This window comes from Chiloscyllium punctatum, chromosome 27 (genome assembly GCF_047496795.1).
Source record: "Chiloscyllium punctatum isolate Juve2018m chromosome 27, sChiPun1.3, whole genome shotgun sequence".
Lineage (NCBI taxonomy): Eukaryota > Metazoa > Chordata > Chondrichthyes > Orectolobiformes > Hemiscylliidae > Chiloscyllium > Chiloscyllium punctatum.
This window is the reverse complement of record NC_092765.1, coordinates 17,942,488-17,969,688: the sequence shown is the minus strand read 5'-3', so window position 1 is coordinate 17,969,688 and position 27,201 is coordinate 17,942,488. Positions and strand designations below refer to the sequence as shown.

General features: G+C 43.5%; 1 protein-coding gene across 6 annotated transcripts in view; it reads right to left on the bottom strand.

Moving 5' to 3' along the window:
• The window catches only part of LOC140453496 (protein lin-28 homolog A-like), a 137,766-nt gene that overhangs the window by 29,994 nt on the left and 80,571 nt on the right, over positions 1–27,201 (bottom strand). For 2 of the 6 annotated variants that reach the window (XM_072548227.1, XM_072548228.1), the window contains one exon: positions 17,785–17,954. In XM_072548227.1, the coding sequence (XP_072404328.1) occupies positions 17,785–17,954 (170 nt within the window). Of the gene's footprint in view, positions 1–17,784; positions 17,955–18,122; positions 18,374–18,568; positions 18,825–19,089; positions 19,179–19,352; positions 19,404–27,201 lie in introns of those variants that run through there. The other 4 variants (XM_072548231.1, XM_072548232.1, XM_072548230.1 and 1 more) reach the window with 4 other exon arrangements.

Here is a 27,201-nt window from a genome sequence, read left to right as displayed (position 1 = left end):
GGGCCCACAAGATAAATAACAAAGTAGTGGTCAGTCCCTGCTGGTCATTGCCGCCACATTCTTGAAGTGCCTGCACCATCGGGTCAGATTAGGAGTGGCCGATCAGTGATTTCATCAAAGGAAGCCTGGGAACGGAAGACTGAGATAATTAATCTCTGATGGAAGTTTCTCCACCGCTCATTGTGTTCGCTCCTGATTTGCTTATTGGCCTCTGGATCAAAAATAAAGAGTGTGGGGGGAGGGGAAGGGGGCAAAATTACCCAGATTTGTCAGAGGTTTTCAAAAATCAGGAGGGGTATATTAGTTAACAAAACTGTTTCAAATGGGAACAGGCCTCGATAGGAGAGGACACCGATTCGAAAAAAGAACCAGAAGCTTTGTTTTAAGATGATCTAGAATGTTCTGATTGGGTGATGGAAGCAGATACAATAATGACTTTTTGAAGGGAACTGGAAAAATAATTGAAAAAAGAAGTTGCTTGGCTAGGCATAAGGGTAAGATAAGTGGCATTAATTGGATAACTTTTAAATACCAGTACCAATTTTAAATAGGCCAAATGCTCATCCTCCAAGCCCAATGGTGTTGCAGTCTTCTAACAACGTACCACATCGTTAGTTTCTTTCACTCCTTGCGGAATCAACTCTGCTTTACCCTTCCCCAATCTCTCCCCATTCCTCAAGGGAGTATAAAATCTCCAAGCCATCTCCCTCAACACTTGCAGAGCTGTTTTATCAGTTCTGAGCTCTGCCTGTAACAAAGGATGAATTGGCTTTGATACAGCACAGATTGAGCAGTAATTTCATGGCTAAAAAGGGTTAAATTACAATGTTGGTATTTCCTTGGATTTAGATTAAGGGGCAATTTGAGGTATTTCTGATTATTAAAAAGGCAGATCGAGATATGAGCCCTTCTTGTAGGAGAGTCTAGAACAAGGCACCATCACCTTCAAAGTTAATCAATCAGCCCTTCTTCCCACAGAAGATGGTGAAAATCTGGACTGTCTTCATTGGGGGTGAAGGGGCAATCTCTAACCATTGAGAGAAAGAGAGACAGTCAACTGAAAGATTGAGAATGGAGATTTGGGGGTTTTTTTGTTGTTGAACAAGGGTATGGAAGAAACACAGAATCACAGAGGTATAGTTGACATACAAATGAGTCATAATCCAACCCAATGGGGGACCACTGAGTTTGTTCTAAGTTCCCTCTGATTCCAACACTTTCTAAAGCAGCCTCAGAGGCAAACCTCCCATTTGACCCATTGTTCTGTAAGGAAACCAAACTAGTACACTCAGAGCATTAAGTAGGATATTAGCCTTTGTTTCATTACTGCATTGGAAACACAAGAAAAAAGGAATTTGCATCATTTTGCACCCATCCAAAAATTACCAATGCACTTTAAATAATAGAATGGGCTTTGATGAATGTACGGTAGCAGAATTGCACAAAAAAATGGTCGGGGAACGTGAATTTCTTTTTCACTGGTATTGGTTGAGGAAGCAATATTGACCAGATCACCAAAAGGAATCAGGGCTAGGGGACCTTTCTGCTATTGTTCCAAAAATTTTTAGCAACCAACAGCACTAAGCAGTCAGTGTCTCAGTTTAAACATTTGGCACAAAGCCGACAATGTTGCAACGCTGTCAGCGTCATACTAAATCTTGTATTTAATTATCTGGAGTGGGGCTTGAACCACAACCTGCTGACTCAGGAGCCTGAAGGTGCTGCTCACTGAGCCACAGTTAACCTGAATTGATTGGTAGAGTGTGTGTCTTGACAACAGCACTTGCAACTCACTAGTGTAACTAAAACACTTTCATGAGCCTTACAATTTTATTTTCACAATAGCTTGTGTGGTCTGTAAATTGAACTGATCGTGTGCTTAAAACGTAATGCAGTTGCTTCCCTGAGCAATCCACTTAATTCAATCATGGATGGGGGAAATATTCATATAGCCTCCCTCACTGAGAAATAGATGCAAATTGGATGAACTGCCCAACTTTACTTTCCATCAATGCAAAAACAGTAGCTGAACCAATGAGTTGAGTTTGCATCTGACAAGTTAAAAGCTAGGTGTCCACGTGGCATAGGAGGGTAATATTCTTCACTCAGAAGATTGTAGGTTCAAGCCCAACTGTAGATGCTTGAGCATCTAATGCAGGCTGATGTGATCAGTGCAGTACAAGGGAAGGTGTTGGGATTGACAGAGATACAGCCCTTCAGAAAAGTCATTTTGACCAGTTTTCTGTATGCCCGCTCAAATAGATTTCAAAGAAGAATTCTTCCATTGTGGTATGTCCCAATGATTATCCTTCAATTCACACCATAACAACAGATTAATTAGTCATTTATCTCATTGTTGTTTGTGGGATCTTTGCTGTTTTGTAGGTAAACAACTTGCAGACAATGTTCACACATCAGCTGTAATTGGCTTGAACAACTATATTTGGGTTGTGGGATAAGAAAGGCCAAAAGACCTTGCATCTATTCTCACTTCTTGTAACTGACACAAAATACAGGGAAAATAGCTCTTGAATCAAATTATGAGAATCTTTCAATCAATGGTTGTTCACCACCTCGTGACATTTAACACCAATATGATCAGATTAGATTAGATTACTTACAGTATGGAAACAGGCCCTTCGGCCCAACAAGTCCACACCGACCCTCCGAAGAGCAACCCACCCAGACCAATCGCCAAAGCTCTAATCATCAGCATTCTACAGGGTGATAGAATGAGAGAAGATCACCACTAACCAGAAACCTAAATGAACTAGCTACATAAATAGAGTGGCTCCAACAACAGATAAGAAGCTGGATATCTTTGCTGAATGACTCACCTCCCCATCTCCAAGAATGTTCCGCTATCTAGAAGGCACACTCCTCCAGCCCAAGAGGAGTGCAATTTCATTAGCACTCAAGTAGTTTGGCATCATCCATGACAAAGCAGCCTGCTCAATTGGTGTCCCACTCACCACCTTAAAACATTCACCATCTCCACCAGAACTGCTCAGATGCAGCATATGCACCATGCACATAATGCACTGCAGCAAGGTTTCTTCAACAGCACCTCCTAAACCTTTGATCTCTACAAATTAGAAGATAATGGCAGCAGACACATAGAAACATCACCACCTTCCAGGTCAGACACCATTTTGGAAATATACTACCATTCTTTCTTTGTTGCTGGATACCCAACCCACTGTGGGGGTATTGACAGCACACAGGCTGTAACATTTCAGAAAGCTCATCATGCCTTTTCAAGGGCAAGAGGGATGGGTAATAAGGAATGGCTTTGCCAGTGAAACTCACAATCCTTGAATGAATAAGTTAAAAGAAAATTGGAAACCATCACAACAAAATTCTTTAGGTATCCGTGAATATAAATATTGCCCTAGAGCATTAACTTCCATTTGTCTGCTCACTATCAGAAATGTTACCATTCTATTGTCCTAATATTCAGTTAAGCGCATTGATTGTTCTATGCATTAAGATTTAATAGGCACTGAGCATGCTACAGAGACTGTGGGCATAGAATGTAGGAAGAAGATTACAAAGTAACATAGGTAAGGACTTAATGGGATGGGAAGACGAATGCACATCTTCATAGTGGGAAGATGCAATAAGTGCCTAAAACAAGTCAAGTGATAGCAATATTGTGTAGTTAATGTTATACAATACATTGTGAAATTACATTATATATAATTAGGTGCAGATAGCACTGTAACATGCCAAAGATCAGTTGGTCGGAGGCAAAATTGTATATGTACAGACTGCCCATTTAACTTCACACTGTCATAATTGTTGACCATGCTTTAACATCAAAAATTAACATTGTAGCTTTCTATAAATAGAGAACTTCCATCCTAAATGTTTGAACAGTTATGTGTAACTTTACTTCCAAACCTCTTAACTCAAGTGATTAGGTGGGGCTAGTTTCTCTCAACAATATCTCATTAAGAAAATGAATTCAAATATACAATTTATATGAATCTATATTGCACTTTCACTTCTGAATTGAAGTCCTATTCTAGAGAATTGAGTCAAAAACAGAGACTCATGCTTTTCATGCACCACAGAGAATGTTGCACTATTGAAGGTCATAGAGTGAGAGTCATAGAGATGTACAGCATGGAAAGAGACCCTTCGGTCCAACCCTTCCACGCCGACCAGATATCCCAACCCAATCTAGTCCCACCTGCCATCGCCAGCCCATATGTCTCACAAACTTGATTGAGTTTTTTGATGAAGTAACAAAGAAGATTGATGAGGGCAGAGCAGTAGATGTGATCTATATGGACTTCAGTAAGGCGTTCGACAAGGTTCCCCATGGGAGACTGATTAGCAAGGTTAGATCTCATGGAATACAGGGAGAACTAGCCATTTGGATACAAAACTGGCTCAAAGGTAGAAGACAAAGGGTGGTGGTGGAGGGTTGTTTTTCAGACTGGAGGCCTGTGACCACGAGAGTGCCACAAGATCGGTGCTGGGCCCTCTACTTTTTGTCATTTACATAAATGATTTGGATGCGAGCATAAGAGGTACAGTTAGTAAGTTTGCAGATGACACCAAAATTGGAGGTGTAGTGGACAGCGAAGAGGGTCACCTCAGATTACAACAGGATCTTGACCAGTTGGGCCACTGGGTTGAGAAGTGACAGATGGAGTTTAATTCAGATCAATGCGAGGTGCTGCAGTTTGGGAAAGCAAATCTTAGCAGGACTTATACATCTTAATGGTAAGGTCCTAGGGAGTGTTGCTGAACAAAGAGACCTTGGAGTGCAGGTTCATAGCTTCTTGAAAGTGAAGTCGCAGGTAGATAGGATAGTGAAGGCGGCGTTTGGTAAGCTTTCCTTTATTGGTCAGAGTATTGAGTACAGGAGTTGGGAGGTCATGTTGCGGCTGTACAGGACATTGGTTAGGCCACTGTTGGAATATTGTGTACAATTCTGGTCTCCTTCCTATCGGAAAGATGTTGTGAAACTTGAAAGCGTTCAGAAAAGATTTACAAGGATGTTGCCAGGGTTGGAGGATCTGAGCTACAGGGAGAGGCTGAACAGGCTGCTGTTTTCCCTGGAGCATCAGAGGCTGTGGGGTGACCTTATAGAGGTTTACAAAGTTATGAGGGGCATGGATAGGATAAATAGGCAAAGTCTTTTCCCTGAGGTTGGGGAGTCCAGAACTAGAGGGCATAGGTTTAGGGTGAGAGGGGAAAGATATAAAAGAGACCTAAGGGGCAACTTTTTCCACGCAGAGGGTGTATGTGTATGGAATGAGCTGCCAGAGGATGTGGTGCAGGCTGGTACAATTGCAAATTTAAGAGGCATTTGGATGGGTATATGAATAGGAAAGGTTTGGAGGGATATGGACCGGGTGCTGGCAGGTGGTACTAGATTGGATCAGCATGGATGGGTTGGAGCGAAGGTTCTATTTCCATGCTATACATCTCTATGACTCTATGACTATTCATATCCCCATCCAAGTGCCTTTTAAATGTTACAATGTATCAGCCTCAACCATTTCCTCTGGCAGCTCATTCCATACACATACCACCCTCTGCGTGAAAAGGTTGCTCCTTGGGTCCCTTTTTATATCTTGCCCCTCTTTATATCTTGCCCCTCTCACCCTAAACCTATGTCCTCTAGTTCTGGACTCCCCCAATCCAGGGAAAATACTTTGTCTATTTATCCTATCCATGCCCCTTGTAATTTTGTAAACCTCTATAAACCTCCGACACTCCAGGGAAAACAGCCCCAGCCTGTTCGGCCTCTCCCTGTAGCTCAAATCCTCCAACCCTGGCAACGTCCTTGTAAATCTTTTCTGATCCCTTTCAAGTTTCACAACATCCTTCCGATAGGAAGGAGACCAGAATTGCACACAATATTCCAACAGTGGCCTAACCAATGTCCTGTACAGCCACAACATGACCTCTCAACTCCTGTATTCAATACTCTGATCAATAAAAGAAGGCATACCAAACACCTTCTTCACTATCCTATCTACCTGCGACTCCACTTTCAAGGAGCTATGAACCTGCACTCCAAGGTCTCTTTGTTCAGCAACATTCCCTCGGACCTTACCATTAAGTGTATAAGTCTTGCTAAGATTTGCTTTCCCAAACTGCAGCACCTCGCATTGATCTGAATTAAACGCCATCTGCCACTTCTCAGCCCAGTGGCCCATCTGATCAAGATCCTGTTGTAATCAGAGGTAACCTTCTTCGCTGTCCACTACACCTCCAATTTTGGTGTCATCTGCAAGCTTACTTACTGTACCTCTTATGCTTGCATCCTGTGCTGACTTTCAGAAAAGATATAAATGGATGCTCCATTCACCGTAGCAAGTAAAGTAAAACATACCATTACACTATTTCAAAAAACAGCAAGGTCTGGCCAATATTTATCCTTCAGGCAATATCACAATTATGTGGCCATTATCTCAGTGCTGTTGAAGAAAGCTGGTTGTGCACAAATTTGCTGCTATGTTTTTCACACCACAACAGTAACTACAGTGTACAGCCAAAGTGCTATTCTAAAGTACATTGGGATGCATGATGTTGTGGAAGGCGATGAAGAACTTCAGGTCTTTCTTTCAGCAATCAACTATTGACAACACCACAGCAATTATATAACAGGCTGCTTGATTTAACTTGTTTCATTGTATGATAAGAATAGATGAAAAAGACAATAAAACAACCCTGCATTTATATAGTAACTTCAAAGTAGTAAAGTCTCTCAGCGCATTTCATAAGAACATTCTAAAAGGACCATTCCATTCAGACCATCGAAACTTCTTGTAAATATGTGATCTCTTCCAGGATTTCACTTGGTCCATTTAAACCACAGAAATGCAACCAACTGCAGAACTGCTATTCCTACCCCCTCGACTACACACCTAAGTAAAAGATAAAGTCCCCATAGTGCCAGATGACCATAGGGCTGCTCTCTCATTTGAGAGATGACTAGTGGTGGTTTAACCTGAGGTTCACTATGCCTCAGGCAAGGGGTGAGGTTGAGAAGACAGACCTTCATGGTGACCTCAGTGGCTATGGGAATCAAACCCATGCTGTTGACATCACTCTACATTGGAAACCAATTGTCCAGTCAACTGACCCCCTAATATTGGCTGTTATTACTGCCTGGTTTCAAACCAGGAACTTTATATGTGCTAGGAGAATATGATAATTACTACACTGCAGAAACATTAACTAAACAATTCAACTGGCAAATAAATCAAAGGCTTTAATTGACGCATTAAAGCTGTAGATCAGAGTCAAAAAGTGGGGTGCTGGAAAAGCACAGCAGGCTCATGCCCAAAATGTCAATCATCCTGCTCCTCAGATGCTGCCTGACCTGCTGTGCTTTTCCAGTGCCACACTTTTTGACTCATTAAAACAGTAGGTCTACAAACCAGAAATTAGATTGTAATCTCCAAGTACAAGCAACTGTATCAAAGAAACAGACACTGGATAATTTCATGCCACCAATATAAGCCATGTGCTACAGAGATTAATACTTCACAACTACCTTAGTCTGATATAGAACCTGTCCATTAAAGATCTCTCCTACTTTGCATCCCACCTTTCGTAGAAAGTCGTGTTCTCAGGCCTATTGATTATAGGATATTCATCATCTTAAGATACCCTCACAGCCATGGTAACATATGCAATAGTATTCAAACAGAAAAAAAACTCACATACCCTCCAGCACATTCAAGTACATTGAAACAGTCACACTGACAGATTCACAGAAGCAAAAACACAAGACACACAGAACAACACACACTAATTCAAAAAACACTGACAAGTGCACTTGAATAAAGACTGACAGACACAGTCCAACCAGCACAGAGACCAATGAAAAGAGAGTGAGAAAGACAGACCAACAGACAGAGATACTCACACTGGCATACACATTCATATACACAGGAACTCTTTCAAGAAAATACAAAGATATGGCTTTTTCCTGTAGTATGGCAGGGTCAGAGGTTAAAGACGGGAATTCGATGTGGGGCAGTGCAACATTCTTTCAAAGGAAAGGTCGCAGAAATCACTGAGAAAGCTTTCTGCTCCTGTTCCTCCTCATGCTAGAACTTCGATTTAGGCTCGTATGGACTGCTCGGGGGCTGCATTGATGCCAGTGGATCCACTCTGCTGATATTTACTCTAATCTCTGCTTATAGTGGTGCTACCACCTCTAGGACTCCACTGAAACAGGCAGCTTTAAAAACCATTCAAATCAGTTGAACTTAACTCCTCCCATAATCAAGGCTGACACTCCTACAGTATACAGTAGAGGAAGTTATTGAAAGAGTGCTGTGGTGCTGGAATTGTCATCTTTTGAAGGAGTCTTAAACAGTGGTCCTAACTACCTGCTCAGCTGGATAAATAATCCAGAAGATATGCATGGAAGCTTTCCCAATATTTATCCCACAAGCAACATCACTTGGGAAAACAGAACATCTGGCTGTTATCACATTGCTATTTTCTAGAACTTGCTCAATCGTCCCACAATTGACTAACATTTCCCAAATTGATTACAAATAGACTTCAAAAATAGTTAATTGGCTGTAAAGACTTTGTGGTGTCCTGTCATCATGAACTGCACTGTATAAATGCAAGTCTAATGTTTTTTCAGATTATTATTCAACCCCACTCTGTCCTCTGCCACCTTGACCAGCTCAAGGTACCCTCCCCACCAACCGTCCTCCTCCCTGTTGTCCTTTTGAGTCAATAGTACCTCATGATCAGGACACCCTCCCAATTCACAAACTGCTGTTGTTAAAGATGTCGCACTAGCACTGCATACTGGGGGAGGGTACAATCAACCTGTCCTACAGAATGATCGCTATCACGTTAAACATCTACATATGCTAATTGCACCAAGGAGGGAAGTATCTGAATGCGTTTACAACAGGAACAGTCCTGAATGAGCTGACAGCAGGGAGTGGCTGCAAGGGGAGCCTTTTATCCATCCTGCCCTCATTCAGTCAGGATAAGATTTGTTCTCAGCAGATTGCTAAATGTGGACCCCACGATTGTTAATGAGTTCTATCATAGTGGCCAGAGCCCATTTACAACAACAGCTTACACCTTAAAGGAAATGAAACCTCTCAAGAGACTGTCACAGGTGTGTTTTCAGACAATGTTTGCCATCAAGCTTCATGAGATAGGTGGCCAAATACTTGTTTAAAGAAGTCAGTTTTAAAGGAGCAACTTAAAGGAGGAAAGAGGACGAGTGGTCTAGGAGGGGTAATTCCAAAGCGTAGGGGGCTAGGGAGCTGAAGGTGGAGCCTTTGTATATTGTCTCACTACTGGATCTTTAAAAGTGCTGACCAGCTTGACCCATTACCATGCAAATTTTTTCTCCTTATAACCAAATATTCAAGTGTTGTTTGGAAATTATTATTGGATCTACCACTATTACCAGATTAAACAACCCATTCCCAATCACAACAGCCACTGCATAAAGACAATTTTCCTTGTTTCCTCAAGGCTCTTTTGCCAATCTGTAACCTCTGGTTTTCATCCCTCCCGTCACTACAAACAGCTTGCACTTACAATATCAAAATCCAATGTTTGAGCACGTATGGTAGGGATGCAGGGTTCAGTAGTGTTCAGCTCCTCGCTGATCAATCACATCGCCTGGGTGCCCTCCCCGGATGGAAATGAAATTACATTTGATACAATAAATTATAGCTGACTCAGCAACATCAGGTGACCATGTGCCATCCTGCAACAGTCATGCCCAACATCCATTTTCATCAAAAACATGTTTCCAAATGTCTGGTAAGAGCCCAAAATCAAGCATCTGTTAGTGTTAGTTCTTGGGAGCGTCAAATCAATTGCAGTTGATGCAATTCAACCAAAACATTGGCAAAAAAATTTTGAAAAACATCCCAAGCGTAATTTACTTTCAGTGTAACTCTGATTTCTGCCTTATTTTATGCTAGTTCTGTTTGAAAAAGACACAAAATTGGTCCAAGCACCAGGCTGAATTAACCACATTGGAAGTTTCCACTAATTGCCCTCATTCGCAGGCCCTCAGGGAGGTTTAAAATTAAACTGGTACGGTTTAGACACACTACGTTTTTAAAAAAATCTTAAAAATTCAATTTTGGCTTCAGTTTACTCAAATTTTTTTTTGAAAACAAGTGAGTTTGAATAATTTAAAAGCAAAATACTGTGAATGTGGGATTCGGTCACTTTAAATTACATTACTTCCAGGTGTTGTCTTGACACTTTGAATTAAAAATGCTTAGTTTTACACAGATTCAATTTCAGTAGTTCAACAAATTTCAGTTATTAGGAAATGTGTTGAAAAGCAAAATGTATTTTCTGGAAAGAAAATAACAACGTAAGGAATTGATTCAGATTGTGCTCGGCCCTGTAAAATAATTCAAATAGAAATGCAAAGATAGAAAAAAATTCAAAACAAGCATAAATTAGTTTATTTGCAACCAAAGCAGAATTTCATCCCCCATGATAATCACGAATGAATCCAAGAAAAAAATTCAGAAGAAATGTCTTCACCCAAAGACTACTCAGCATGTGGAACTTGCACAGCAGTTCAGGCCAGTATAGAGATAGACTCAAGGGGAAGCTAGATAAACATTATGACATGAGACAAAAGGAAAAGTTTAAGATGAAGGGGATTGGGAGGAGATCTACATGCAGCCTTTATACCAGCATGGAACAGTTAGGCTGACTGTACTTTTACACAGAAATGTAGAAAAATAGGTTGAGGAGGCCATTCAGCCCATCAAAACCACTGGCCATTCAGTATGGTCATGACTGATCCTCCATCGTTCCATTCCCTCTCCAAAATGCTTCTTGAAGTTGATACAGAAGCTGTTCAAGTACAAAGAAGGAATGCGGAATCAAACATTCCATAATTTCAGAATACAGAGCCTTTAACTGAATAGGCGTATTGGCCTCTGAACCTTTTTTGAGCCTTACTCTAGACAATCTCAATAACTGGAGACCAGAAAACTGGGTCCACACAGCAAGGTAACTACACCTCATTGGTTTGAGTGGCCACTCTCTCATCAGTTGTTAGAGGTCATAACAACACTCCCGCCACACAGGACCAATATCTCCTGATTGTAACAAGATGGTTGTGGACGCGAAATAATGTTCACGTTCCAGCCGGTCAGTCCATTAATCAGACCAAGGATTCTTCCCTTGTTTTACATTGCATCTTCACACTCTTCTCAAACAAAGATAACCTTGTAGATTATTGAAGGAACTGCCTGAATGGTTTGCAACATTCTTTTAATTATTAATAGTCCCAGCCCTGGTTTCTCTTTACAATGGGGAACACATCTGAATGGAATGTGTTGCGAGAATCATTTGCACAGATCAGTCCTGAAGACCTCACTGTCTGACAATGAAGCCCTCTCAAGGGTCTCTATTATCACCCCTCCCCCCACCCCAGCCCGTGCAAACTGAGGAGTTGGGGGAGGGGATCAAAGTGAATTTGCAATCCTTTTCTTCCCTTATCTTCCAACCACATCCCCTCTCCTTCTCTGCTAATCCTTTTGTTCACACTCCATTTTGTCTGCTTCCATTTCTCACTCTCCTTTCTTGTCCTTCTATTCCTTTCCTCTCTCTTCATCTCTTCCTCCCTCACAAATCATTCTTTCAGCTTTCCTTTCCATTCAATGGTGAGCTTGATGCCCTCCAGCCTATGTTCATGTTGTAATAGGGCACGGTTTGGCCCATCAGAGCACTCGAGTCCAGTTGCATAATCGTTGCTTTTGAATTACCTCAGACTTTCTGCCAAACACACTGTAGTTACACTGACCTTTCCACTGCAGTTCAGACAATGTTAATACTGAAAAAGTGCAAGGGAAACTAGAGTTCATCCAGAAGTGTTAGGTGAAGGGGTAAATGTAAGGGAATGGGTCTGGGTGGGTTGCGCTTCGGCGGGTCGGTGTGGACTTGTTGGGCCGAAGGGCCTGTTTCCACACTGTAAGGAAGCTAATTTAATCTAATCTAAAAATCTGCTTCTCACAACCAAACATGCATGAAATCCTATCATCCCTGTGCTCATTAATTTATACCAGCTTAAAGGTCAGCAATACCTCGATTTAAAAACTGTCATCCTCATATTTAAACCCTGCTGAAGCCACATCCTTTCCCTTGACTGCAATAGCGTCCAAGACCTCTGCACTTATCCAATTCGGGTGTCTCTAATTTTCATCATTTCCCTATTGACAGATGTGCCTTCATTTATCTAGTACTCAAGATCTGGAATCCTCTCCAGCTCCTTCTCCACTTCTTTAATAAAGTTTCCTTAAAAGATGACCTATTTTTCAGCAAGATTTGATCCAGTCTTATTAGCTCAATTTGGTTGATTCCTACATCACAGGTGTCTTTTGACATTTTGTTACATTAAGTGGCTATATGATTGAACACTGTTGTTCTTTCTGAGAAGTATAAAGAAGGATGTCTGACCATCTTCATGGTTTAGTGTCTTTGTCTATTTAGTCTGACTTGTTAATCCTGTGCAGAACAGAGACTGTTGGACAGCCAGTACTGTCAAAGTTATGTTAATATTTTAGGGTCACACTGAGACATTGTGAAAGGGTCACTACTGAGGGAGATAATTGCACTAGTAGAGAGGCTTTGCTGAAGAAGGCACTCTGATGTAGCATCAGTGCCAAGGGGAATGTTGTACTGTCTCTCAGATGTAGCATTAAACCGAGTCCCTCTGACCACTTGAATCGATGTAGCATATCTCACTCCAGGGAAAATCCCCCTGATGTCTAGCCAATATATATCCCTCAAATGACCATCACTAAAACAGATCATCTGCTGATTATCACAATGCCAAACTTCCCACATTACAATAATGAACTACACTTCAAAATGAATTCACTGTTGATTTAGTGTTGTGTCCTGAAGTTTGAAAAAGACAAGAGAACTGCAAGTCTTTCTTTCCAGAAAATCTGCTTTACAGAGCAAGAGTCAGTGTTCTATCAAGAGAGAAGCAAAAGGCAAGATAGCAAAAGGGGTGGAAGGGAAATGATTGACAAGAGAAAGCACTCCGTGCATATCGAACTTTAACAAACATCTTCAAAAGAAAACAAATGGGAGCTGGCACAGTGATGTTGTTTGATGTTCCAGACCAGAGCATTTGGAGCAATAAATAAGCCATTTGGAGCCTTCCTGAGAGAAACAATCACAATCACAATGAAGCTGACACCAAATGTTGTGCTTAGCAGTGAATGAGACCATGAAGTTAGCAAAAAGGCACCTTTTGCATGAAAGCTGCATGCAATTGCCTAAATGTCCTCCACCATTAAAATGACTTTTGTTGCTCCTAGTTAAAGTTACCGAATCTGACCTGATGAATTTCCACAGCTTCCATCACATGACCTTCCAACCGCTTCCCCCCACCGACCCACAAGTCAAACATCCTTTTGACCCTTCCCCCACACACCTTCCGCTGCAATCTCCAACATCTTTAGAAATAAGAAATAGAACTGTTCAAAGAAATTGAAGAAAATGCATATTCTTTTTAATGTACTCCCCCACCCTCGAATTTGCTTGCAGCAGTATTCAGGAGATTAATCATAAATTCTTAGAGACTTCAGGGACAATCCTCATGGATTGGCAACCCTATTGATAGGGCAACTTTTCCATTAAATGGAACAGCCACATTTCTCATCTCAGAGTAATGGGACACAGGGCTTATATATAACTCATGCTCAGGGGCCACAGCCACTATTACTCATCTTGCAATAAGCCCCAGTGGTTACACTATAAACCCCAGGTGGCTCAGTCCTGCTGGTGGTCATATTTCTTGTTTGCTGCCTTGTATTATGTGGCATTCCATGGACCTGGAAGTTTGATCTGCCAGGTATCCAGAGTGAGGACAGACAATGAAGTTTCATGTGGTCACCTTGCTACCTTACTGTCATACTACCTTTATAGAAAACATCAGATCCTCAGTGTGCCATCACGCACCTTGCAGTTAACAAGGAATAGGTGAATAGTGCAGCCCTTTTCACAGATGGATTCCAGTATATTATGATGGGCAGATCATGCAAAGTCATAGCTTGCATCATTGCTATTAGCGTCACTGCGCTGATGTTGGGACATATCGAGGGGCCCATTTAGTCCACTGTGCAGGGACTAGTGTTTCCTGCTTTCTGGCTTCAGGAAAATGTTACTCATTTGGATGTAACCTAGTGGTGAGGTTGGAGTGGACACTAGCTGCACAGACTTCAACTGGACCAGTCATAAATGAAGGAGTTCCTTGAGAAACTCAGAGGTTGAGCACTTTCCTACAAGGCACCAGCAGCACCATGATACTTTTTTATCCCACCCCTCATATGGAGGGAGCTACAACACTTAGGAATTTCTGGTACCATTCAAGACAAAGCAGTCTGCTTGACCAGCACTTCATCCAACAGCTCAAACATTTATTCCCTCTAATCACTGTCTATAGGTTTCTACAGTGACATACCAAACCCAACAAAACATGATCAGTAATTAACACCACCTTCTCCAGTTTCCCTCTGGCACAGATCATCCTGACTTAGATATACAATACCAATCCTGTCATGGTCACTGGGTCAAAAATCCTGGAATTCCCTCCCTAAAAGCAATTCCAAGAAAAATGCTCAACTCCATTTTCTCGACAGCAATGAGGGGGCAGGCTTTAAATGCCAGCTTTATCCGAATTTGAATTGAAAACCCCAAAAGCTGATTCCTTCTAAAAGTCGTGGTAAATGGTACTGGGGAGATTGGGAGGCACTGGGGAGATTCTTCACAACTTATCCCAGGCTCGCACCTTCAGAAGGAAAAGTGTATCCAGAGGATATGGTGGAGGCTGGTACAATTGCAACATTTAAGAGGCATTTGGATGGGTATATGAATAGGAAGGATTTGGAGGGATATGGGCCGGGTGCTGGCAGGTGGGACTAGATTGGGTTGGGTTATCTGGTCGGCATGGACGGGTTAGACCGAAGTGTCTGTTTCCATGCTGTACATCTCTATGACTCTATAATGCTAAATGTCCCTTAGGCAATGGACACAATCCATTGAGTGGCTTCTCATCTCCCTCAAAACATTGTGAGTCCAAGTCCTATTCCAAAGATTTAACACCTAATCCAGGCCAACATTTCAGTGTAGTGTTGAAACAAAATGACACTTCCAAACAGACTCAATGGTTGTGAAGCACTTTAAGATGTCAAGGTTGCAAAGTGTATGCAAGTAATTCCTTCTAGAACACAATCTCCCGCCATATCCACAACTACAGATAAATTAGCTTAACCCACACTGCATCTTTTAAAACTAAAAAGATGAAAAGCTAATCAGCCATTTACCACATACAAGCCATCCTTTGGCTGAACTCCAAGAAGCATAGACTCCTCCCTTCGACACAACTCCAGTTAAAAAGATTTGGAGGTGCCAGAGTTGGACTGGAGTGGACAAAGTTAAAAATCACACCACACCAGGCTACAGTCCAACGGGTTTATTTGGAATCACTAGCTTTCAGAGCATTGCTTCTTTATCAGGTGAAGCAGAACCAGAAGACAAAATCTTTGCCTTATGATTCTGCTCTATATACCACCTGATAAAGAAGCAACGCTCTGAAAGCTAGTGATTCCAAATAAACCCGTTGGACTGTAGCCTGGTGAGGTGTGATTTTTAACTCAGTTAAAATGCTTTGCTAATTGACTCGTTAATTCAGGGAACTTCATTCCTGATCCACTTTTCAAATGAACACACAGCACTGGGGCAAAACGTCTGCTCAGGGTAATTTCTATTTCCTTACTAAGAGATGCTTTTGAGCATTTTTTGAAGATTATGTTATAAATCTAATGGGTATGGGTGTGGGCGTGGGTGTGGGCGTGGGCGTGGGCGGGGGCGGGGGTGGGAGTGGGCCAATCTCTGACCGGGAGTACTCCATTTCAGCCCTCCAGCCTGCTCCCATCAATTTAATTCATGGATGATCTGGATCTTGCCTTGCTGTGGATTTCTTGACACAAACAACAAAAATCTACAGTAGAACCTGTAGCATAGAAACGGACCATTCAGCCCAAATACATCAATATTTTATGATCTCTTTCTGCAATGTTTCTTATGTAACTATATTTATTTACACCTTTAGTTCTGTTTCCACTAGATGTGGAAACATCTCTATTTCGACCCTATCAAACCCTTCATAATTGTAAAGGTTTCTATTAGGTCAACCCCCTTTCGAGAGAGAAAAGCGCTGGTCTGTATAGCCTTTCCTGATAAGCGCATCGTCTCTGTTCTGGCATCATTTTGTGGATCTTTTATTGCACCACCCGACCCGCACTCTGGTTCGATGTTTTTCTACAGTATGGAGATCAGAAGTCTGCACGGATCACGAGAAGGCGAGAATATCCAGATTTATATTACTCTGGTGAATGAAGCAATGCCTCCTATAATCACCCCCTGAACAGCCTTGCTCTACAGTAAGCTTTGTTCCTGCAACTGCACATCCCCATCTGGGATCTGAGTAGGAGCCAGGCTGAGGAGTTGTATTTTCAGATGTATAACGCACAGGACGGGATATTTAATCCTTACTGTATCAAAACTACATTCGACGTTGCAATTCTATTAAAAACGCGGCTTTCTCTTTTGTTAGATAAAGTATTTAACCAAGTGGGTTTTCTGAGTATCAATTCCTCCTGGCCCCGTGTTTGTCCATATTGACTGCTTCATGCTTTACAAACTCTTGCTTAATGTTGACATTAATTCACGCGAGGGACTAACACGGAACCCTCCCTAAACACCACAAACATTTTGATCCCATTTTCCAACATAAAGCTTAATGCTAATGACACAAAGCAATCGGGAAAGCTGCTAGTTGCTCAGAGCCGGTCAGAATCGGTCAGAATGAATTGTTTTGGCTTACTTGAAGTGATTCCCAACTCTGGAAACTGGTTAAGAGTTGCGAGGATTTTTATGAATGAAATGAAATGCCGGGTGACGTCACTGGGCTGCTGTGATTTACTAGTCCGGGATACCCACGATTCAATCCCCAAAGGCTACCTTTGTACTTTGTTTAATACTCTCCATTACAATCGGGCCAATCTATGGCTCTCGGGACTGAAGAGCCCGCTCTGGGTCAGTCACAATCACATTGAGAGCAGTTGGAACCCTGCACCTCTCCCACTCAACACCAGGGGATCAGGGGTCAAAAAGGGGGGGGGGGGGGGGGGGTTAAGAGGGAGAGAACGAGAGAAAGCACCGAGAGAGTATTCAGCAACTCTGCACAGAGATACAAACCGCAGTAACTACCCCCATTGTGTGCTTCAGATACAGTCCTTCAATTTCCCACAGTGGGGATATTGAGACCGATTTGGGGAACCCGATGGTTAGTTTGACTCTAAACTGGACTCTGCAAAAATCAATAAGTTAAACGGACCCCCCCCCCCCACACCCCCGGTCGGTACATGTTCGATTCCGGGGAGAATCTCGTTTCCCACTTACTCCCTCTTTGCGTCCGAGTTCCCCAATCTTGACAACAGTTCCCGTCAACGTGGTCTTCATAGTCTCTCGCCTGACCACATTAAGTCAGACCGTGCCAGTTAACGTTCGCTTTCCAAATTCTATTAAAAATTTTAAACTCTTCCCCACCCCCACCCCATCGAATATTCAGATGCACGCGAGAACAGGTAGAAACTGATACAGTGAGCGTGAAACTGGAGGGTGAGGGAGGACACAGGGTTATTGCAAACGTGGTTTCGGAACCGGGAACCGATTCCCACCGAACCAGGTCAGGCGGCCGGGCGGTGCACATACCTGGTGGACAAAGACATCGATCGGTGACTCGAGGGGGACTCCATCCCTCGCAGTCATGGAGAGGAACCCGAATCCCATGCGAACGTTGAACCATTTACACTGGCCGGTACCGAAAGAGACGCTCGCCTTGGGAGAGTCGCCGAGCTCCTGGTCAGTACCTCTCCCGGAACCTGGTGCAGGCGAGAAATAACGAGGGGGGGGAAGCAAAATTAGCGATTGAAATTCTTAATACCCGCAAACCGCATCTTTCTCCCTCTCTCACACACAATCCATTCAATCAACATTGGGAAAAACATAAAAGGACTTTAAAAAAAAAATCCTTCAAGTAGATACAGAACCTCCAAATTGCTGATTAGAAACGGATCCCATTCTGGTGTCGAGCACCACCTCCAACCCTGAGGTGCTATTTTACTGCTGCTTGTTGCCCCCCTCTCTCTCGAGTACACCTCTGGCTTTCAGTGGTAAATCCTCCAATTTATAAAACGTGGAACTTGCTGCAGGTCTCGGAAGCCGCTTAAAGTGAAAGGGAAGGGGGTGGTGAGAGGGATGGGAGCTATACAAAACATGCCCCCCTCCCCTCCCCTCCCCTCTGAATGAAGGTGGGCGGGTGCCGTGGGGTTGAAGAATAGGAGCGATAAACAATGGGCAGCTCAAGCGCCCTCCCGCACACCCCCTCTCTCTCCCTCCACACACACACACATAACCATAAAAGAAGCGATTCAAACGGAGAGAGGGAATACGATGACCATGCCCTCCTCCTTTCCCAAAAAAAGTTTAAAAAAACCTTCGGCCATTTTGGCAGGCGGTGTTAATCCCGGGATAATGCCTCTGTCTGGCTGTGTTCTCCAGATGAGAGATGGGTAAATTGCTGTTGGGACTGCCGCTGTTGTAAATTTCACCGAGATATCAGTCAGTTCCAGGTACTGAGTCTCTCGCTCTCTCTCTCTCTACCTTGTGTGTCTTTCAGTTTCTCACCATGTGCACATGATTCCCAATTAAAACCTTCCCCAGGATCAATAACTATCACAAATCGCACATTTCGATTCATCGACCATCCCAAAAGCGAGAAAACACATTGTGTGAATTAAACAGCCTTGCTTTTTTTTGGAAGGGGGGGGGGGGGGGGAAGGTAGTTGTGAACTGGACTTTTTTTTAAAAAAAGAACTGGGATCTGTTTCTGGTTTGTATTTCTCAGTTCTCGGGATAAGGTTCAGCCACAAAGTTCTTTTTTTAAAAGCAAACTGCGATAGGTTCATAGGAGTGGAAGGGAAAATCGCGCAATCCTTTGTTAATCGGTCACTTCACCCAGCTTCGATGTTTTTCCAGTCAGGACTAACTCGCAGGTTAGATGCAACTCTGGGAGAAAATTAACTCGCCGGGCTCAGGTTACACACACATCCACTCGCACTCACTCTCACACTCGTACAAAGACACAGACTCGCCGGGAGCTTCTCACATACCAACCCCATCCTAACCCTATCACTAGCCAATGACCACCAGAAACTACCTGTCAGCGGAATCATGATGGGCGAATTGAGGGAAGGGAAAAGACAAGGGGAGATCCTCACCCGGGTTCATTTGGTTGCAAGGTGGTCAGTCTTCACCGAGGTCATTTGCAATAAGCCCCCCCCCCACCTTCACGGCACATTCCTTTTACATCTCGAGACCTCCCAGGCGCCGACCAAATGTCTCAAAAACAAAAAAAAAGTTTCAATTCCGTTCCTGTCTCAGTCTCACCCGCACCGAGGTTATAACGGTATACAAGAGGGAAACTGGGTACAATAAGGTTGGTGTCAGCGAGTGTGGGGTGGACTGTGTGTGGGAGACCGATTCGACTTTGCCAAACAATGGAAGTGCTCGGAAATCTTTGAGGATTATATTGTCCGAAAAGGTCGTAGACAATTTTATTGCGTAAAGTTCAGACGAGATGATTGCGTTAAGCATATTATATCTGGGTAAAATCCCCCATTACAAAAAAACATTTACATTTCTCCTGAAAGCAACAATTTACTGCAACCCACCACTGCTGCAGGAGTAGAATCGTGAAGGATTTAACTTGTGCTCGAAGTTGAGTCATTCGGTGTCTTTACTGTACAAAATGAGTTGAGTTGGTGGGTATGACCTGGCTGGTGAAGAAGAGTTGGAGTGGGGTTTAGCCTAACCCTGAAACCCAACTCCAGGCTATTGTGGGGGGGGCGGCCTTAAATAACCCGGACACACTCGGGTCACTTAGCAAGATGAGCAAGATCGACTTGCATCTCGTGTGTATAAAACCTTCAGAAATAAATATCTCGCCGGAAGAAATCATGATGGGCAAGGGGAATGAAACGAGGCGAACTGAAATAACGACAGCTTGTACTCTGACCTCGGAGTAAAGCGGTGGGAAAGGCATTGTCATGTTAATGTCGCGAAGGACACAGGAGTCAAAGCAGTGTCCTTTGAGTTTAAAACTTACAAGTTTAGCCAGACCTATTGGCGCCGAGATATCTCTTCATTTCGGTGCCACGAATGTTTAAAAAACGGAAGGATTTTTCTTTTGAATTAAGGTACAGTCTAAAAATCCCTCCCGGGCACTGATCGGTGAAATGTCCACAGGTCGATTAAACTAAGGGGTCCTGGTGTTATCTGGGGAATTTACCCCGTTACAGATGAGGGATTTAATGGCCATTATTATTAAACACGGATTGGTGTTCACATCAATACACAAAGCGATCGAAATAATGCCAATCAGCTGGCCATATCGACAACCAATAGGTTCATTTTGCCTCTACACTGGGCTCATTAGAGCAGTGGGATATTTAAAGGTTCCGACCAGTGACCACTCTCTGTAGGTCAAGCCTTATCGGCTCCTCCATTTCCTGCGGGTGCCAGGACTGGACAATAGCAGGAATTGGAATTGTGCGGTTTCAGGACGGACCCTGAGAGTCACTCCAGCCAGGCCGAGAATCCAGGGAAACAAACGCTTCATTCTCTCTCCCCATGTAATTACAAACAGACTACTGGGAGCCAGAAAAAGAACTGACTGCCCACCCTCTCTCCACTCCCCCCTTCCCCGGTAAAACTGACAACGCCACCCGGAGAATTAACACCCTCCTCTCCGGAGTTCTGTTCTGATAGCTCCCTAGCACCGAGTCCGCCCTCCCCCTTCCCTTAATCATCACGACAAACACCGAGCATACCCACCCCCCCCCTCCACCCCCGCCTCAGCTCAGGGAACGTACCACAACAGCACATACCTCCCCCTCTCCGCGAGAAAAAACTGACCACAACACCCTTTCCAACCCTCTGTCACAAACAAAACTGACCACAACACCCTTTCCACCCCTTTCCCACAACAAAACTGACCACAACACCCTTTCCAACCCTCTGTCACAAACAAAACTGACCACAACACCCTTTCCACCCCTTTCCCACAAACAAAACTGACCACAACACCCTTTCCAACCCTCTGTCACAAACAAAACTGACCACAACACCCTTTCCACCCCTTTCCCACAAACAAAACTGACCACAACACCCTTTCCACCCCCTCCCACAAACAAAACTGACCACAACACCCTTTCCACCCCTTTCCCACAAACAAAACTGACCACAACACCCTTTCCACACCCTCCCACAAACAAAACTGACCACAACACCCTTTCCACCCCTTTCCCACAACAAAACTGACCACAACACCCTTTCCACCCCCTCCCACAAACAAAACTGACCACAACACCCTTTCCACCCCTTTCCCACAAACAAAACTGACCACAACACCCTTTCCACACCCTCCCACAAACAAAACTGACCACAACACCCTTTCCACCCCTTTCCCACAACAAAACTGACCACAACACCCTTTCCACACCCTCCCACAAACAAAACTGACCACAACACCCTTTCCACCCCTTTCCCACAACAAAACTGACCACAACACCCTTTCCACCCCTTTCCCACAAACAAAACTGACCACAACACCCTTTCCCACAAACAAAACTGATCACAACACCCTTTCGACCCCTTTCCCACAACAAAACTGACCACAACACCCTTTTCACACCCTCCCACAAACAAAACTGACCACAACACCCTTTTCACACCCTCCCACAAACAAAACTGACCACAACACCCTTTCCACACCCTCCCACAAACAAAACTGACCACAACACCCTGTCCACCCCTTTCCCACAACAAAACTGACCACAACACCCTTTCCACACCCTCCCACAAACAAAACTGACCACAACACCCTTTCCACCCCTTTCCCACAACAAAACTGACCACAACACCCTTTCCACCCCCTCCCACAAACAAAACTGACCACAACACCCTTTCCACCCCTTTCCCACAAACAAAACTGACCACAACACCCTTTCCACACCCTCCCACAAACAAAACTGACCACAACACCCTTTCCACCCCTTTCCCACAACAAAACTGACCACAACACCCTTTCCACCCCTTTCCCACAAACAAAACTGACCACAACACCCTTTCCCACAAACAAAACTGATCACAACACCCTTTCGACCCCTTTCCCACAACACAACTGACCACAACACCCTTTCCACTCCCTCCCACAAACAAAACTGACCACAACACCCTTTTCACACCCTCCCACAAACAAAACTGACCACAACACCCTTTTCACACCCTCCCACAAACAAATCTGACCACAACACCCTTTCCCCCCTCCCACAAACAAAACTGACCACAACAGCACTCCCACCTCCCGCCCCAAGGAGAATTGACTAGAACCCCCTCCCTCCCCTTTCCAGGAAACTGACCACAACCTCCACCTCCTCCCCCTCCAGAGCAAGTGACCCCTTCCCCGTCCGCATGAAACTGACCACAATTCCTTCTCCCTACCCCCATGCCCCCGGAAACTGACCACAACATCCACCCCCACCCCCCTCATGAAAGCGGACCATAACAGCTTCCCGAGCCCCGGAATCTGACCAAAAACCCCTTCCATCCCGCTCTAGGGAAACTGATCAAAACGCTGTTCAGCACAAGGAAACTGACCACAACATCCGCCACTACCGCCCCCACCCCCCCCCAACCCCTCCTCATTTCAAGGAAACTGACCAGAACCGCTTACCACCTCTTCCCCACCCCCCACCCGAAAGTGTCCCCACATTCTACCACTGCGCAGTTAAAGGTAATACAACAAATGATATAAGGGTACAATTAAATGGAAATAGCAGTCCATCGTGTGTATTTTTCGGAGGATTTAGGAGCTGAGGAGATATTCATTGGATATCCGAATATAAACATCTGGGAAATGAAGCAGGGCTCAAACGGGGCAAAGAAAACTAATACTTTCGAAGATGTAATTAAGTATCAAATTCGTGATTTCTAAGTGTGCGCGGAGGAGGGGGGAGGGGCTGGTCAGTAAAATGTTATTTTATAGCACAGTATCAGGTTGCTGATTTTAGTCCTTGGATTTTTAGCTGACTATCTCCAGTGGCTGGGATAACAGACTAGTGCCTCCTGTTGAATCGCTTCCGACCCAGCAACACATCGCCCGGTCTGGGACCACAACATGAACAGTCCATAATCTTCCCCCACCCCCCTCACCCGCCTCCTGGGTCTGGTACAGAATTTCAAACTCCGAATTTAAAATTCCGTGAGTTTTAATTGACAGCAGTTCTGTGCACTCGCACGCACTGGGTGGCTGGCATTTATTTATTTGAGTATCTATGTATCTGTGTGTTGATATATAGTTATATACATGTATTGCACCCCCATTTAGAAAATGCGAGTAATCATAGTGGTCTTATTGTAGCTTGTATATAGAAATATAAATATTCACAAACCATAATAAGGCATCTATTCTGTTTAACCGCAACTTTTGACACGATGCTCTATTTTCAATGTAAAAAGCGAGCCAATTGAATGCTCCTGACTTGGACATAATTCCTCAGTATTTAAACACACAAAAACCCAAGCTTGGAGCTGCCATCTTCCTGGCAATTTTCAATCGCTTGCTCTCTGCTGAGCAGTTCCAGTCATATAGGGATATTATTACTGGAATTTAGCGTGCACTGAGACACGGGGATGGGGGCACATACAGGTGTGTCTCTATCTTGCTTTATTTTCCTCCTCTTGTACCCTCCCTTTCCTTCACCAGTGACAGCAGCAGTTCTGTAATATACATGGGGAATGATCTTAGGGCTTGAGGAGGTCAGTTAGTTCATTTGTACTTTTTGAAAGAGCTGTTGAATTAGTCCCCACTAACTACAAAATTCCTTTTTAGATTAGATTCCCTACAGCGTGGGAACAGGCCCTTCGGGCCACACCGCCCACTGAAGAGTAACCTTACCCAGGCCCATTCCCCTTAACTAATGCACCTAAACCAACTCACCTAACCGGCACATCTTGGTGATTGTGGGGAGGATGTGCAAACTCCACAGACAGTCGCCCGAGACTAGAATCGAACCCGAGTCCTTGGCACTGTGAGGCAGCAGTGCTCACTGCTGCAGCACCCCACCATTTTCCATTCTTGCATCTTTTCAACTGTTGAACAATTACCATTTGTTTTTGCCTCCACCGTCCCTTGAGCCCGTGCATTCCAGATCATAACAGTACACAAATTAATCCTAATTTCCCCTCAGATCTTTAGCCAATTATGTTACATCAGTGCCCCCAGTTGCTGACCCTTCTGCCGGCTACAATAATTTCATCCTCTCTACATGATCAAAACCCCTCATCATTTTGAACGTCTCTATTGAACTTCACTCTAACCCTCTCTGCATCCTGAAGGGCAAAGGCAAGAGGTGCTCCATACAGGGAGAGAAGATTATGACAATACTTCCAGAACAGGTACAATATGGTACAAGAAAACCAAAGATGCGGATGCTGGAGATCAGAAACAAAAAAACCCAGAAATTGCTGGAGAAGCTCAGCAGGTTTGGCAGCATCTGTGGAGAGAAAGAAAAGTTAACATTTCTGGTCCAGTGACGTTCTGAAGAAGGGTCATCGGACCCGAAATGTTAACTGCTTTCTCTCCAACAGATGCTGCCAGACCTGCGAAGATTTTCCAGCAATGTCTGATTTTGTTTCAGATAAAATATGGTTTCAATATTGGGCTGAGTAATGCTGTCTTTGCACTGTCCCATCAAAAAAAAATTCTCACAAGAAGTACAAGAAAGGCTTTTTAAAAAAAAAAGCTCCTGCATTGTCTTTTGAGAATGCAACTTGAGTACACTGTCCAATTCTGGCTCTGGAGACGCAAGGAAGAAAACAGTGATAAATTTGAAATTCTGGGAACAGATTTGAACATTGTAAATAAAAATTAAAACGATCAACACAAAAATAGACAACGCACATCATATTCGGGTCTCACACTGATCTGCCTTAATTACAACAATGCCTTAATTACAGTTTCCGATTAACCTGTTTGCTAGATTTTCCTTTCAATTTGCAATCTTTACACTCCAGAAGTTTGCACCTTGTTACACCCAAGCCTGTGATACACCAGTCTTTAAAAAAGGGAAATGCTACAAATACTGCATGTTCCCTCGACTTTCCCTTTGCTGTGTGCAGCCTTTTCCTTGCACTGCGTGGCCCCTTTAAGATTGCTATGCTTACGTGCAACCTACAAGGCCTTCTTGTCCCCTGCATGGTGCATTCCTGATTACTGCGTGGTCTCGCACATGCGCAGCTTAGAGGGAACAGGCAGGTCAGGCAGCATCTTTGGAGAAATTTGAGGAGAGGAGTTTATCACTTCAGATTGTGTCCCTTCTTCAAAATGTAGGACAGGCACTACCTGACTGTTTCCAGGGATTTCTGTTCGTGATTCCATTCCCTAGAATCAGCAATATTGTACCTTTTATTTTACTCCTGCTACTGGAAGTATGTAAATCTTTTTGCACCTCGATGTTTGCCTGCAAACAGTACATCTTTTTAAAAAAGAGTAGATTTCAACAAAATTTGGTATAACAATAAGATATGACCCAAGGAAGAACTGATTAGTTTTTGGTATTAGTACACATCAAAGATGTGTATTCAGATCCTGGGGAGAGGGCTACCATTGAGCATAAACTGAACTGGGCCAACCATATAAGAACTATAGGTACCAAAGCAGATCAGAGGCTGGAAATTCTGCAGAGAGTTGCACCCCTTGACTTTATGAAGCCTGTCCATTATTTACAATGGACAGGGATGTGATAGAACGTACTTCACTTGGAGACTCATGCATGTCCAACAACAATCAAGAAGCTCAACACCATCCAATACAAAGCTGACCCCTTGATTGACATGCTGTCCACCACCTTCATAGAGTGGGAATAATGTGTACCAGAAACTCACAAGGCTCCTTTAACTGCTTCACCCAAACTGGTGACCTCCACCATTGAGAAGGGCAAAGGCAGCAGGTGCATGGTAACATCACCTTCTGCAAATTTCCCTGTAGACCACACAATGTCCTGCCTTTGAACTTTATAATCGTTCCTTCACTGTCCTTGGATCAAAATCCTGGAACTCCCTTCCTCACAACAGTTTGGGTATCCCTATGGCCCAAGGATTACAATGGTTCAAGAACGCAGCTCATCAACATCTTGCAAAGGGCAATTAGGGATTACTAATAAATGCCAATCCAGCCAGCGATGCCCACATCCTGTGAATGAATGTTTAAAAATTGATTGCTTAACATTGGGAGATGGGTTGAATTTACTTTGGTTAAGAAAGTCGTAGATGGTTTTAAATAAGAATGTGGTTAATTGTTTTAGGTTGTTGTAAGCCATTTCAGCAGCTGTGATGCAATTTGTCATAACAGTCGAAATGTGAGCAGGATATTCAGAGCTGGTTGTTGGTATGTGTATTGGTCTGAAGTCTCCTTGAAAACATGGGAGCTCTTAATTTTTTTTCCAATTTTGTAGTTAGCTTCAATCAGACAGGGAGGGGTCTCAAAGAAGAATTAAATAATAACATTGAATGGCATCGGTATGTGCTCGATTGAGAGCACACTTCACTTGGATGTTTGTGAATTTGTCTTCATTCTTTAAACATTTCACTCCTGGTGTGACACTAATGGAGCTACATTGTAAGTCACCCAAAGAGTAGTGTATTTCCAAAAAATTCATTTTAATGTAATTGCACGAAACGATTGACGATGTTTAATAACATACCAACCAATTCAGCAAAGAATCACATTCTAGGTGGTAGTCTCTGAAATTGTTCAGGTGTTACTTTATGCTGGAATATAACTTAGGTTAGAAAAGTGAGACAGAGCTAGAATGTAGAGTAAGGGTGCAAAGAGCAAGACCAGAACCAATCTGTCCTCAATGGGAATAAAACATTGTGTAAATGAACTCTTGTGTAAAAAAAACCCACAAAGCACTGCAGAGCAAAGCTGTACAAAAGGTGATAAGAGGTCTTGATCCATGAACTGTATTTCTTTCTCCACAACTGCTGCCAGATCCACTGAGTGTT